The 14,042-nt window shown below is 62.8% G+C and overlaps 2 protein-coding genes across 3 annotated transcripts in view; one reads left to right on the top strand and one right to left on the bottom strand.

Moving 5' to 3' along the window:
- Positions 1–583: 583 nt before the first annotated feature.
- Positions 584–6,407, top strand: H1-8 (H1.8 linker histone). Of its 2 annotated transcripts, XM_017344252.4 has the most exons (5): positions 584–759; positions 3,274–3,533; positions 4,661–5,024; positions 5,741–5,805; positions 6,011–6,371. In XM_017344252.4, the coding sequence occupies exons 1-5, from the start codon at positions 672–674 to the stop codon at positions 6,269–6,271; spliced, it is 1,038 nt and encodes a 345-aa protein (XP_017199741.4). In that variant the 5' UTR covers positions 584–671; the 3' UTR covers positions 6,272–6,371. The 2 variants fall into 2 exon arrangements, with proteins under 2 accessions (XP_017199741.4, XP_089162740.1); XM_089306614.1 differs by lacking the exon at positions 4,661–5,024 and having other exon boundaries at positions 587–759; positions 6,011–6,407.
- Positions 6,408–9,672: 3,265 nt separating this feature from the next.
- PLXND1 (plexin D1) overlaps positions 9,673–14,042 on the bottom strand; it is a 40,340-nt gene continuing 35,970 nt past the window's right edge. The window contains exons 30-36 of the mRNA XM_051851742.3: positions 13,964–13,998; positions 13,625–13,729; positions 13,042–13,205; positions 11,866–12,013; positions 11,313–11,453; positions 10,971–11,045; positions 9,673–10,804 (exon numbers count right to left, since the gene is read on the bottom strand). Coding sequence (XP_051707702.1) covers positions 10,688–10,804; positions 10,971–11,045; positions 11,313–11,453; positions 11,866–12,013; positions 13,042–13,205; positions 13,625–13,729; positions 13,964–13,998 — 785 coding nt within the window. The 3' untranslated portion in view covers positions 9,673–10,687. The remainder of the gene's footprint in view (positions 10,805–10,970; positions 11,046–11,312; positions 11,454–11,865; positions 12,014–13,041; positions 13,206–13,624; positions 13,730–13,963; positions 13,999–14,042) is intronic.

The following is a 14,042-nucleotide window of genomic DNA, read 5'->3' as shown; positions in this document are numbered from 1 at the left end:
TTCTGATCCTGCTCCCTTCAGATGTGCCTGAACGCCGGGAGGGTGAGCAGCCGCCAGGAGGGTGCGTGGCTTGTTCATAGTCTCCGTGCGCTTTCCCTGGGGATTTCATCCTTGTTCATGAAAACTTTTGCTAAGTAATCATAGCTTTCAGTTCCTCTCTCCTCCCTTAGTGATCTCTCTCTCAAAGCAGAAGGCAGAAGGCAAGCACAGGTGCCAAGCACCCTGCTGACGTCAGCAGAGGCTGCCGCCTGGCCTGGCCTGGCCGATCTCCCCTTTGCCAACAGCACTTCCACCTTCAATTGTCATTTTTGAGAAACCAAGGCCAGCGGTGGCCTGAAAACAGGAGCCTAAGCTGGTGCGGCACTTTGTTAGCCTGGAGGGACTGGTCACCCAGGTGCCCCCAGTTCCCCATTAGCACCCCCAGCCCCTGGGGAGCGGAGGGCTGGGACCTGGAGAAGCCAGTGACCCACACAAGGCCACCCAGGAGCAGGGGCCCACACTGGGGCTCCCGTGCGGAAGGGAGGGCTGCCAAGCCCCGGGCCAGCCCTCCTGCCCCAATCAGCGGCTCAGAGCGCTCCCGGCCAATGAGGGCCGCTGGTATTTAAGCAGTGCGGGCAGGCCCAGCAGCCTCGCACCTGGGGCAGCCTGGCTACGTGCACCTGGCTGGCTGGATGGATCCCAAGAGCGTCCCCAGCGACACCTCTACCTCTTTGACCTCCGCAGCAGGCTCATCCAAGCTGCCAGCGTCTACACAGCCAGGTGAGCGAGGATACCACCCGCTGCCGGGGCTCTCCTGGGCCTTCGTCCTCCCACCCTCCTCCTTCTTCTCCTCTCCCAGCCTGGTTCCAGCACCCACGCCAGGGGCTGCTGAGCCCAACCACCATTTGGGAGAAGGACGAAGGCTACTGCTGAGGCCAAGCAGGGCCTGGGGGCTAAAGCCGGCCCAGCTGGAGCCCATTTCCTGTCTGGGCCAAGGCGCCTTTCAGGGCCGGCTGGGCTTTAGGTTTCGGCCGCATCCTGACTTTCAGTCAACAAACAACCCAGCGTTTCTCTTGGACAGGAGGGTCTCCGCGGGTGAACCAGACATAGCTTTCCCTTGAGATGCCCCCAGTCTGTCTGGGGTGGCCGCTCTGCCAGTGCTGCGGCCTGGGCTTCAGTGTGCTGGCCCAGAGGGCTGCCAGAGGCAGAGGTGGCCTCCCACCGATGAGCAGAGGTCAGGGAGGTCTTCCTAGGGGAGGTGGCCCTGCAAGTGGGGTCTCCCCTCGAGGAAGGGAGTGGGCAGAGGCTTCCAGGAGCCCAGGGCACAGTGGCTCGCTCTCACTTGGGAACGGGGGGGTGCTCTGAGGCTGAATAAGGTCTGCCTGGGTGAGCAGAGGCAGACACAGCACAGGCAAAGGCCCTGGGGTGGCAGGGCTGGCGGAGCACTTGGGAGTTCAGGTCCTCCTTCTGGCTCGACAGGTTTAGGGGAGTGGAGAGGATGGGTTCTGTTCTGGACATCCTGGTATACAGCAGGCATTGAATAATTGTTGAAGGAGAGGCTGAGGGGAGGGAGGCGACAGTCCTGGGAAGACCCTTGGGCATGGCTCCCTGGGACAAGGGCATGGTTTGACACTGAGGGGTTGGAGCTACCGCCTGAATGTGGGCTGAGGACCCCTTGGGAACCCCATAACACAGACTGTGAAGGCTCAGACCCCTGCAGAGGGCCACACTCCCACCATGCAGATGGGAAGACTGAGACCCAGAGAGCGGACGAAACTCCGGGGCCTGGGAATGACTGAGCCAGGACTCGCCAACCCGCAGGCTTTGGTCCCAAGATGAGCTTTCCCGGGCTGGGAGCTCTTCCTGGCCAGGAGGCGGTGGGAGGGAAATCGGATTGAGTCTCTTGGCAGTTTTGCTCTAGACCTGGAGTTTGAGGTACAGGATTCTTTCTCTATTTTTTTTTAAATTATTTTCTAAATATATTGTGGCCAACTGATGCCTCTTTTAAGTCTTCACATTTTTGCAAACTGATCATATCAACATTTCCAATCGCCACATTGAAATCCAGTTTCATGTTGCAGTTTCTTTCCACACACAGGCACACACACACACCCATGACTGACAGCTTCTTGGCTCCCCGCCCCCACCCAGTCTCATTTGCAACTTTGTGACTTTCTGAGGAGTCATTTTCACTCTCTGCTCCCTAACTCCCCCATTTAAACTGTCAAGTGGCTTGAATGTTTTCATGGAGTTGTGCAACGCCCCCACAACCCATGGAGGGTATTTTCATCTCTGCAAGAAAACTTGTAACTTGTACCCCTTGATGGTCACCCCCACCCCGCCTGGCCCCAGCCCCTGGCAAGCGCTCAGCCTATGAATTTGCCTACTCCAAACATTTTGTAGAAACCGAATCTTACAGTAGATGGCTTTTGGTGACATAGTTCTTGGGCTCAGCCACCTGTTGGGAGGCTCGCCCCGTGGCGGCGTGTAGCTGTCCTTTGTTCCTTTCTGGGGTTGTGTAAGGTTCCCTGGGTGGACCTACACTAGTGCAGTGGCTGTGTTGCCGTTTCTCCTGGTCCAAGACCCAGGAGGAGATTCTTGTTGTTACTACAAAAACAATCAAGCAGATGCAAAAGTAGACCCCTGAATGGTCTGAGTTGGCCCCCTGCACCTGTCACCAACTTCCACAGTCACCAGCTGGTGTCACTGGGGGTGGGGGGGGGTAGTTATTTAGAGACAAACCCCAGAGGTATCCTTCCCTCTGTAAGTAGTCTAGCGTTTGTCTCCAACAACTCGAGACATTTTCAAAAGTAGCTGCCCTACCATCAACGCACCTGAAGTAGTTGGGTCCCTATCAGATTTCCTTCCAGCGCACACCCTGGTCGGCTGCCTGCTTCCCAGCTGGGCTGTTGAGGGCGGGCTCAGCCTGAGCACGGTCCTGCTGCCCTTGGCAGGGAGGTCTCCTAAGGGACCTGTCTTTAATCGACAGGCTGCACCAGGAGCTGACGTGTAGAAGACGCTTGGGGCATGCCCCAGAGCCCCTGCCAGCCCCTTCTCCCTGCTGCTGGTGCCGTATGAGGTCATTAGGTCTGGAAAATGGGCCAGACTGACTTCAGTTTCTTAAAAGGAATAATTGATTGTTTAAAACCAGAGGTGAGGTGAGCATCCCAGGAGACGGCAGCCCACTCTGCCTGTCCTCAGGGGCACTCAGGGCTGCACCTGCCCCCGGCCCCGCGGAGCTGGCTAGGGGACTGTGACCGGGCGCAGGGTGATGAGCCGCTGTGCACCCCACAGGCTGCAGCCGCAGGACCGTCCTCATGGGACGCCGCAACCCGCCGATGCTGCGCATGGTGCTGGAGGCGCTGCAGGCGGGCGAGCAGCGCCGGGGCACGTCGGTGGTGGCCATCAAGCTGTACATCCTGCACAAGTACCCGAGCGTCAACGGACTGCGCTTCAAGTACCTGCTGAAGCAGGCCCTGGCCACGGGCGTGCGCCGCGGCCTCCTCACCAGGCCGCTCAACTCCAAGGCCAAGGGCGCCACCGGCAGCTTCAAAGTGAGACGCCGGAGGGGACAGCTGGAGGGGAGGTGGGGGGCCCTGCCCGCTTTCGTCCCAGCCTCTGCGCCACTGCCTCCGCCCGGCCTCTGCCCTCCTGTCTTCCTTTGGGTGCTGGCCATTTCATTCTGCACAGATGCCCTCTCCCCGGGGGCGGGGGGCGGTGCCTGTGCCCCTCTGGGCTCCCGCCTGCCCTGGGCACCCTCGTGGCGTCTGTGTGTCTCCATCCGGGTGCTTTCTGAGCCCAGGGACTGCATCTGGGTGCTGGGCACCCAGCTCCTTCCTGCCAAGTGTGCCCTGCCACCGTGGGGCTCCCTTCACCCTGCTCCACCCGTGCAACAGCTGGCCCTGCCCAGCGCCACCCCATTGTCCCCTTGCCTAGTCAGGGGGCTCAAGGAAGGGAGAGCTGGGGGCAGCCCCGGCCTCCTGGCTGCCGTTGGCCACCAGAAAGATGGCAAGGACCCAGGCACAGGTCTACTGGTCACCCCTGCACCCTGCCCGACACCTGGCACAGAGCAGTCACTCTGACGGCTGCTGTGTGGCCTGTCCCAGGGGTCCTCCTCGTGGAGTTGCTGGTCAGGGGTTGGAGCTGGGACTCAAGTCACAGCAGGGCCAGGTGGATGGGCGGGGCAAGGAGGAGAGCAGGAGGGGGCGCTGGGGAGTGGGCTTGGGGCGGGGACAGAGCCCCCTGTGTCCTGGAGTTCGGGATGTGTATGCTGCTGGGTGGCAGCAGGGAATCGAGGGGGTCTGAGGGCAGGGGAGCAGTAGCCTCGGAGCTGGGCTCCGGGAGTGCTCACACCCTCTGTGTGTGCCCATTGTAAAGGTGAGAAGACTGAGGTTAGTGGGGAGTGGCCCAGCTGGAGAGGGCAGAAGAGGGAGGCAGCAAGGAGGGGAGCAGGGGGCTGTGCAGAGGTAAAGGGGGTGGGGCAGAGTAGGTGGAGCTGAGAGCCCGTGGGAAGCTGAGGGTAGTATGGTCGGTGGGAGGAGGTGGTGCCTCCAGCAGCCGAGCCTTCGCCCATCCCTAGCCCCATTTGGGAGGGGGCTTCCTGCCCTGCATCTTCCAGGGGTATAGGGCAGGAGCCCCCCGGAGCTCTGCTCCCTGTCCCAGCCCCGCTCTCTCCCTGCAGTTAGTGCCCAAGCCCAAGAGGACGCAGCCCAGGAAGACGTCCGCCCCGGCGGCCCCCAGGAAGGCCAGGAAGGCCGAGGAGCCGGGCCCTGAGAAGCCGAGGGAGGCGAGGCCGGGCCCTTCCAGCCAGGGCCAGGGGGAACGGGCACCCAAGAAGCCGGACGGGTCGGGGAGGGCTCCTCCCAAACCAGGTGCAGCCAAGAAGGTCCCCAAGAAAGGTGGGAAGGCCAAGGCCAAGGATGCGGAGGCCAAAGTGGGCCAGGCCAGAAAGGTGTCCGGGGAGTTAGACAAGGCCACGCAGGCCTCTGCCAGTCCCAGTGTGCGCAAAGGGAAGTCCAAGGTCAAAGGCCACGGGCAAAGCCAAGGTGAGTGTGTGAGTGCGTGAGGGGCTGGGGGCGGGAGGCAGGGACTTGCTTTTCTAGTTGAAGGTGTCCTAGGTGCATGCTTGACCTGGAGAGACAGAGAGCCCGCGGTGGCTGGGGGCTGCGAGTGGGCAGCAGTTGGATATTTCAAGGGTTGTGAAGGGGCAAGGAAGGCCAGAGAGCTTGGAGCCTGATTCGCCCCTGAATCAGGAGGCAGGCTTCCTGGAGGAGGTGTCCCAGGCTGGAGCACAGCCTGTGCAAAGGCCTGGAGGTATAAAGGAGGCAGCACTCTTAGGAACCACAGCGGAAGGAGGGAGAAGCCGATGGACAGCCGGGAGATGGGAGCCCATCTGGAGGGCGGTGGGGAGACAGGGGAAGGTGCAGGCCGGAGGCAGCTCAAGGCTGTGCTGTTCCAACGCTCACCCTGGCTGCCACGTGGAGCACAAGCTAAAGACCTCTGGGAGCCTTGGGCGGGGGGGCACATGCACAGCAGGGTGTCCCCCCCGCCCCAGGGCCAAGCATTGAGTCAGGGGTCCCGGGAACTCTCTAGGCACCCTGCAAGGGGGACCCAGGTGTGGGCAGTTAGGCCCGCAAGGCTCAGAGCCCCGGTCTCAGAGGCTGTGGGTATCCGAGTGCTGGCCTGGGGCCCAGGAAGCATGGGACTGCGGCCGCTCCTCCTGGAAGGAGTGCCTCCCACAGGCCCCCGCCCGCCCTTGCAGGACATGCCAAGGCCCACGGGAGAACCAGCGCTGGCAGCAAGAGCTCCAAACCCACTGCCAACAAGGTAGGGGTCCCGGGGAGGGCCGGGGTCAGCCAGGGTGGGAGGGCCATTGTTGTTCCTGCAAAACATGAGGCACCCTGGAGGTGCCACGGTCCCCGTTTCTGGCCCAGGGGCTGAGGCTGGGAGAGGCGGGGCTGCTGACCCACAGCCGTGCGGAGCTGGCATTTCAACCCGGCCCCCGTGGGCTCTGAGCTGGGCTTACTTGCAGGTCAAGAATGGTGTTGCCTCCCCGTCCGGAAAGAAGACCACTGCCAAGGCCCCTCGAGGGGTGGTCCCCGGGGTGGGAGCTGGGCCCGAAGCCAAAGCTGCCACCCCCTCTAAGGGCCGTGGGTCCAAGGCGGGGCCTGTGCCCCTGTCTGGGAAGCCCGAGGGCCCCAGGAGCCAGAGAAAGCCTGGCTTGTCCTCCAAGGCCCCAGCGTCCAAGGCGTCCGGCAAGAAGGCTAAAGCCGAGGGCACGGGGCGCGGGTGAGGACACACACGTGCGTGTTTTTATTTCCCACGGAGCCATGCTCTATCTCACTCACTGCCACCTATTTATTAATAAAGGCTTTGTTTCTTCTTCCTTGCAAGTTGACGTGGCCAGAGGCTGAGATGCAAGGAGGTGGCCACTGGTGCCTCATTAACATCCCCTGAGCACCTACTGTTTACCTGGCTGGCACCGAGGCCAGTGGGGGGCAGGCAGGCTGTATGGCGTCAGCAGCTGGGGGCATGGATGTTGGGACCAACAGGGGCCTGTGGGAGCCCCACAGGTGTCAGATCTGGGACTGCTTCCAGGAGGAGGTGGCTTTTGGTACCAGATACAGGAGGGAAGGGCCTTCCAGGCCGAGGTCCCTGGGGAGCAGTAGGGCTGGAAGGTGTGGCTGAGGGCAGGGGTCCGTGGCTCTGAGAGGAGCGTGGGGATGGGCACATGTGGACTTGGTCCTGGGGCAGGGCCGAGCTGAGGAGGGTCCCTGGCGGGGTGCAGTGTGTGCCTGACAAGGAGTGTGTGTGTTCGAGAGCTGCTGTGAGAAGGTGGAGCTGAGACCCTTGGGCAGAGCTGAGGATCTTTCAACCCTGGTTGTGGAGCTCCCCGGGGGTGGGGCTGGGGTCTGCGCCCTGCAGAGAAGCAGGGGCAGGGGCTCCAGTGGGATAGACAGGGCCGACTGATATCCTGTGGCCCGGCGGGGGAGGCCTTTCCAAGCAGGAGCCTGTGTCTGGAGGGAGGAGACTGGCAGCCAGCAGCAAGGGGAGGTGCAAAGGTCCTGGGGTAGGCACATGCTCCAAGGCCCAGGCGGCCAGATCCTGGAGGGAGAGGGCAGTGATGGAAACTCCGTCAACCTCAGTGACGCTCCTCAAGTGAGGAGGGGGAGTCTGGGTCCCAGCCCCTTCATTCACTTCCCTGTGGGCCTGCAGCTGCACACAGTGGCAGCCAGGCTGTGACAGTACCGGCTGTCTCCCCATCAGTGTTCAGCTTTGGTTTCCCGACCTGAGCCAGCGTGCTGTGGGGAAACCCAGGCCGCTGTGGAGGAGACCTGAGGCGCCCCGGCTTCCTGAGCTGCAGGCCAGCCAGCGGCTCTGGGAGTGGGTGTTCCTGGAAAGGAACCTCCCAGCCCCGGCTGACACCCCCATAGCACGGGGCAGCTTCCCCAGCCAGCTCCCAGCTGATGCACCTGGGAGAGCAGCTGATGATGGCCCAAGTGTTTGGGCCTCTGCACCCACGTGGGAGACCCGGATGGAGCTCCTGGCTCCTGGCTTCAGCTTGACCCAACCCCCGGCTGTTGTAGCCATTTGGGGAGTGAACTAGCTGATGGGAGGTTGATCCCTCCCCCCACCCCTCTGTAACTGCCTTTCAAAATAAGTATTTAAAAAATAAACAAACTGAAAAGCCAGCGTGGGGCCTGGCTGCAGGAAATAGAAGCCCCTAGGGCATTGCTGGTCCCCAGCCCCAGGCCCTCTGAGCCTGGGCTGAGTGCTGAGTGCGGAGGCTAGGGTGTCTGTTCGGAAGCCCCTGGCAGTGGGCGCTCTGGGCAAGGTCAAAAGCAAGGAGCCTGAGGACAAGAAAAAGGACTTCCGGTGGTTGCACAGGGAGGGGTTCCCAGTGATGGGTGTAGCAGAGGTGAGGCTGGGGGAGGGGCGAATGAGCCCCAGGGCAGAGCAGGCTGCTGGGATCACTGTGGCCATAGCCAGGGTGCGGCTTCCACCAGGGGATAGGAGACCTGAGCCAGGGAGGGCAGGGGGCAAGGAGAAGGGTCAAAGGTTACAGGGCGGGGCTTGGGGAGGGCGGGGCCAATGGGTAAGCGGTAGTCTCCCAGGAGAGTATTTTGCTGTGCCTGTGCCGGCTTCCCAGGGACACCTGTGGCGCAGCTGCCGGCGGTGGTTCCGAGGGCCACTGTGAGCAGGTGGTGGGGCTGCGGTTTCCCCAGCAGGGGCCGCCTCTGCCTCCTCTGCTTCGAAGTTTGGCCTGCGACTGAGGGAGCCGCCTTCCCTGGGTGACACAGGACAAGTCAGCGTTGCCGCCCTGGGCAGCGGCTGGCACCCAGGCCCGAAACCTCCCGGCCTTGCAGCGAGTTCAGCGGGAGGACACAGCCCGGGGCGATCTCCACCCTCTCGTGAATCTCAGGTGGGGAGCAGGCACCCCCGCTCCCGGCCACAGGTGCCAGGCAAGCGTTCAGGGCTCCAGACGGACCGGGGCCCCTTCTCGGTGCTGGGAAGTGACCCCCGAAACTGAGGCTGCCTCCGCTGACAAGCACATCTCCCCATTTCAAGAAAGAACCGCATGTTAATCAGACATTAAGACAGGCAGCAGAATACTTAATGACATCGAAAGATGTTCCTGACATATTGGTGCGTGGGGGCGGGGCGGAAGCAGGTGGCAGAGCAGTCATGTCCACGGTGATCCTGGTGACAGCCCTTGGCGCCGCCCGTCCGAGCCGGGGGACCCAGCAGCTTTGCCTGGCCAGGGTCAGCGCGGCCTTTGCTCCCTTGCTGCTTTGTGTGCTCCCTGGGAAACAAGTCTTCACCGTAGAATCACACCCTCCCCGGTGCCAAAAAACCCTATCAGATGGGCTGATCATTTCCGTTAGAAAAATCTGCCGCTTAATATTAAAGAAAGAATCAGGGCTCAGAATAGAAAATTCGAGAGATGAAGCCTCTCTCCACCCAAGCCATTAGGGGAGAGAGCTATTTTTAAGGAAAAGGACTGCTTACTTTTCAACTCACTGTTCTGTGCTCATTAATTCTGGAGCTGGGATGTGGTGGGATTCTGTTTAGATTTCACGGATTTTTTGTTCTAGTTCTTACTCTTGATAAATGTGGTGCACTGCTTTGCCTTCATAAAAGGAAAACAGTAACTGAAGTTGCCGTGAATTCGGGGGTGGGCTCTCCCGGGGCTGGGGGATGAGCCCCACCCCAGCCCCACGGCCAGGTGGGTGGGCTGGAGGGGGTTGTGTTGGGGGGACTTCCTCAGCTTGGATTCCTTATCGCCAACAACCTGCCGCGCGAGGAAGTCTGGGGTGACGTTGGCCTTGGCAAATGTGCTGGCCTCTCCCAGTGTGAAAACCGGGGCCCGTGTTGTTCAAGGTCACCAAGAAGTTCGGGGCCTCTACGTGAGCATCAGCTTGGACCCTCCAGTCCTCTGGGGGCCACTGTGGGGACTCTGGCTTGGAGGGAGCCTCCCTCCCACCTCCTGAGACTTAGTGTCCCCTCCTGCCTCAGAGGCCTGCTACAAGCAGCAGGGCCGGGCAGCCGGGACATCTTCCTGGGGGCCCCCACACACGCAGCCCAGCGCCTCACTGAATCTGCCTGCTCCAAGCTGAGCCAGGCAGTCACGCTGCAGGCACCAAGGGTCCCCCACATCCCCTGGTGTCTCAGGACAAAGGTCGGAGCCCACGGTAGGTTTTCCCCATCAGACTTTTATTATAAAGAAGGTTCCAGAGAGTCTTGCCCCCACCAACCCAGCCCCTGCGGGGCTCTGAGTCAGGGCTAGCGAGGGGCTGACGGCCGGCTCTGCCCACGAGGGTCCATGCTGCAGGGACAGGCCGCTCGCCGGCGCAGCCACTTCCAGTGTTGCATGGGGGCCCCTGGGGACCCCTCCCCAGGTCCCCTGTGCAGGCGGCAGCCGTTCACAGTTGGTGCGTGAGAAGTTTTTTTAATATATAAAAGCTTTTTTTAAAAACAACAACAACAAAAAGTGGTGCTATCTTTAGAAACACTTCCAGCAAGATCGAGTAGCCCAGCTACATACAGCCTTGGTGCGTCTCAACCCCTCCCCTGCCCGGAGGCCAGGAGGCCGCAGCACCTACCCCTCTCCACCCACCCCTCCCTTTCGGGAGAGGGGCCCCCAAGCCGCCTCCGGGGCAGCGGGCACTGCCCACTCCACCAACATCACCGCCGGAGCAGCAGGAATCTGACCGGCTTGACTGCGCCCAGCCGCCCACCGCCAGGGTCCCCTCTGGGGGAGGGGAGGTGGAGACAGCGTTTCGGTGGCTGAAGCAGGAACTGACGGCCAGCTGCTTCCAGGAGACCTCCCCTTGCGCCAGTGTGCATGAGGTAGTGTTTCTGGGCCAGGCGGCCTCTTCTCCCCGCTTTGTGCCCAGCAGCTGCCCCCTGCGCTGGTGGACAGGGTGGGCCAGGCCAGGAACTGGCTGCGGCATTCAGGGCTCCACCCCAGACGCCAAGCTGGGGGCAGTCGGAGGGCATGGAGGTGCCCTGAGGGTCAGAGCTGGAGCGCCTCTGCCTGGCTCAGATGGGCCCCTCCCGGCTCCCCACTCTCCCTGCTCCAAGCCATCTCTGCTGGTCACTTCCCAGCCTGAGCCAGAGGCACAGGGAATCCAATACAGGGGGGCCAGGTGGCGCCGTGGTTCTGGGCGGCGGCAGCGGCGGCTCGGCAGGCTCCTCCCCGCCCGGCTCAGGCCTCGCTGTAGCACTCATAGATGTTGTCTTCCATCAAGGCCACCACCTGCTCAAACTTGTGCTGCAGCTGCGTCCTCCGGGCTGTGGGGTTGGCCTCCAGAGCAGCCATGATCTGAGGGCAGAGCAACCGGGTCAGCGGGGCTGCAGCTGGAGGCCCCCGCCTCTGACCCCGGGCAAAACACATGGCCCAGTGTCCACCACCAGACACCAGGAGGCGGGGAGAATGGAGGTGGACGGAAGCGGAAGCAGAGGGCAGGTGCACACCCTTGGCCGCTCACCTGGGGGCGATACCTCTTGGCGTATTTATAAATCTCTGCCATGGCCACGTTGGTGTTGAACTCGTTCTGGTATTTCTAGGAGGAAGGAGCAGCAGGTGGGACAAGGCGCAGTCACCCCAGCCGTCTAACAGGACCCAGCCCAGCCGAGGCCGGAGCCCCCGGTTCCCACCATGGCCGCCCCCCAACCCTCCTGGGCCGAAGCGGCGTCCCAGACTCAGAACTCCTGTGTCCCAGGGCTCAGGGCACCGCGCTGTGGCCTGCGCTGCTGCCGCTGCAGGGCCAGCTTCTCTCCCTCCGCCGACCCCGCCCGGCAAGACCCCCGTGGAGCAGCCGGCGGCGCACCCGCGACTCCTCGGCCAGGTGGGCGTTCATCTCCTGCTCGCTGAGCGGCGTCATGTCCTGGATCTGCTTGTAGTAGCGCTGCACGATCTTGCGGTACTCCGGGATCTCCTTGGCGTACAGGAGCTTGTTGGTAGGCGAGTCCTGCGCCGAGAGCACGGCAGTGAGACGCAGCCGGTGCCGTGGCCTTGGCCAGGGGCCGCCCTTCGCGGCGTTTCCACGGGACCGGCAACAACCCGAGGGAGGCCCAGGTTCCTCTGGGGCCCTGCTGGCAGCACCACCCTCTCCCGCGTGCATTTCGCGGGTTCCCTGTGGGCTGCAGCCGGCCGGTGGCTTGGCCTCCTCGCACACCACGCTGGCTCCGTGGCCTAGGTACTCAGGGCTGGTGCTAGGTGCACCTGAGGCAGGAGCGGCTGAGCCCTCGAGACGCGGTGTTTCTGTGAATGGGCGCGAGGTGCTGGGCGTTCTCCCATGTCTGAGCGACCCCCCTGGGACCTGAGCTCCTCTCCCGCCCACCCCGCCTGGAGCCCAGGCTGCCCCCTGTGGCACAGCTGACCTTGCCCAGCTGCAGGTCGGAGATGGAGCAGGCGTCGATGAAGGCTTGTGCGATGACCGACAGGCAGGCATCGATGTGGTCCGTCTTGTCGATGTCGAAGACGAACTGGGGGTTTTTCAGGATGTTCACCCAGAAGCGGAGAGGGAGGCTGGGCGGGGAGGGCAGGGCAGCGTGAGTCCCCCGGGCGGGGTGGGGCGGCGGGAAAGGGGCCGCATCGGGGTTGAGGGAGGGAGGCAGGTGGCCTGCAGGACAGCACCGGCTCTGCCCATGGTGCAACCGTCCCTGACGTGACTGGGAGCCTGGCGTGCTCCTCCCTGGCGACGGAGGGCCCGGCTGGTCCACCCTCCTTGCCAGCCCCCACCCGCTGGGGAGCCTCCCGGGAGCCTCGGGCCAGATCCTGGTTCTCATTAGAAAGCTCCCCCACCCCACGCACTCCCGGGCAGCGAAGCTCCTCCTCCCACCGTGCAGGCAGCAGGAAGCCCTGCGCTAGCGCCAAGCAGCGGGAGGGCTGGATGGGCGGCGTCTGGATGCTTGGCCTTGGCCTTGGGAGGCCAGAGGGGGTTGCTGACACCCCCCAGCCCCACCCCCACCCCCACCCCAGGGCCACCCAGTGACTTAGCAGCCGGAGCCCCGTGGGGATCCCGGAGCTCTGAAAAGCTCCTGCAACTTGACAGAAAATTCTGGTCGGTGCCATTGTTGTCTGAGGGTCAGGCTGAAGTTTTTGCAACAACTTCTTGGCAGGATGCGTGACCCTGAAAGCTAAGCTTTGTCTCCCAGGAGGGCTGCGGACTGGATGTGGGATTGCAGTCATCTGGGGTTGAGCCTGGTTCTGCCGAGGGCTGTGCGGGCTCAGGGGCTGCTGCTCTGAGCCTCCATGTCCTCGTCCGTAAAATGGAGCTGCTGGCGTCCCCCACCCCAGTGGGGCGGAGGGAGAACTGTGCTAGGGGCGGTGCTTCTGCATTGCACACCGGCTGCTCGTCGTTGGTCGATTGTGGCAGTTACGAGGTGGGGTTTACAGGCAACTGAAGTGCAGACAGGTGAAGTCGCTCGGGGAGGCCACACGGGGGAAGGGGCAGAGCAGAGAGGGGCTGAACCCGGGCAGGTGGAGCTGCAGGCCTGAGCCGCTGCTGCAAGGTTGCGGGGCCGGGCCCTCGCCGCCAGCCTGCTCGCCCGCACCTGTTGGTCTTCCAGATGTGCAGGGTGTCAGGGTCCGAGATGCCCCTCTTCTCAGCCTGCTCCTCCAGGAAGTCAAAAAAGTACTTGACGGCCAGCGGGGGCTTGTCTTCCCGGATGCTCAGAATGGCCTTGAACAGGTCATCCAGAAACTTCTGCAGTGTGCCCTGTGGGGGAGCGGGGTGGCCACCGTCAGCCCATGCCGTGTGTAGGGGGCAAGTGGGCACCCCTGCTGAGCGGGGATGCCATGCGGCATTAGTCTGGCCCCCTAACCTCTCTGGGCCTCGGTTTGTCTTGTCTGGGAAATGGGTTAGCGGAACCCACCTCACAGGGGCATTGAAAGGACTGATCAAGAAACTGGGACACAGAATAGGAAACCAGTGGAGGCAGAGTGGGAGCTGCGGTACCAACGCTGCCACCCGAGCCGTGAGACTTGGGACATCACTGACTCTCTGGGCCACCACTGCCCTGCCTGTAACACAGGCGACCTCAGCAGCTGTCCTTGGAGTCTTTGCTGCTCCCCCTCCCTCCCTGCCCCCACCAGGAGACGGGGAGGCTGCAGAGGGCAGGCAGAGGCCGGGCCCACCTTGGTAGACAGCAGGCGGGTCAGGTAGATCTCCGGTAGCACCTTCTTCCGGTGGCTCTGCCGGTGCGACTTCTTGGGCTCGGCCAGCTCGTCGGTGGGCAGCACCTGAGAGGCCTGGCAGCGTCAGTGCTGTGCCAGGCGCCGTCCCCAGCCGCCCCAGGGGAGGTCCATCCCGCGCCCGCAGGCACCCGGCTCTGCCCTCGCTCCTGGGTCCCCACCCCCCAGCGCGAGCCTTTCCCAGGGCCTGGGAGTACTTTTCCCCGAGGCCCGGGGTGGCAGAAAGCCAAGGCCACGCCCGGTGAGGGGCCGGCTCCCCGGGGCCCGAGGCTGGGCACTCACCAAATGGAAATACTTCTCTGTGTCCAAGTCTTTCACTGCGAGAGGAAAACACATGCGATAAACAAACAAGGGAGAGGAG

Source organism: Oryctolagus cuniculus, chromosome 10 (assembly GCF_051225735.1).
Source record: "Oryctolagus cuniculus isolate XC-2025 breed Fujian yellow rabbit chromosome 10, ASM5122573v1, whole genome shotgun sequence".
Taxonomy (NCBI): Eukaryota; Metazoa; Chordata; class Mammalia; order Lagomorpha; family Leporidae; genus Oryctolagus; species Oryctolagus cuniculus.
This window is presented reverse-complemented; position numbering and strand designations above follow the sequence as displayed.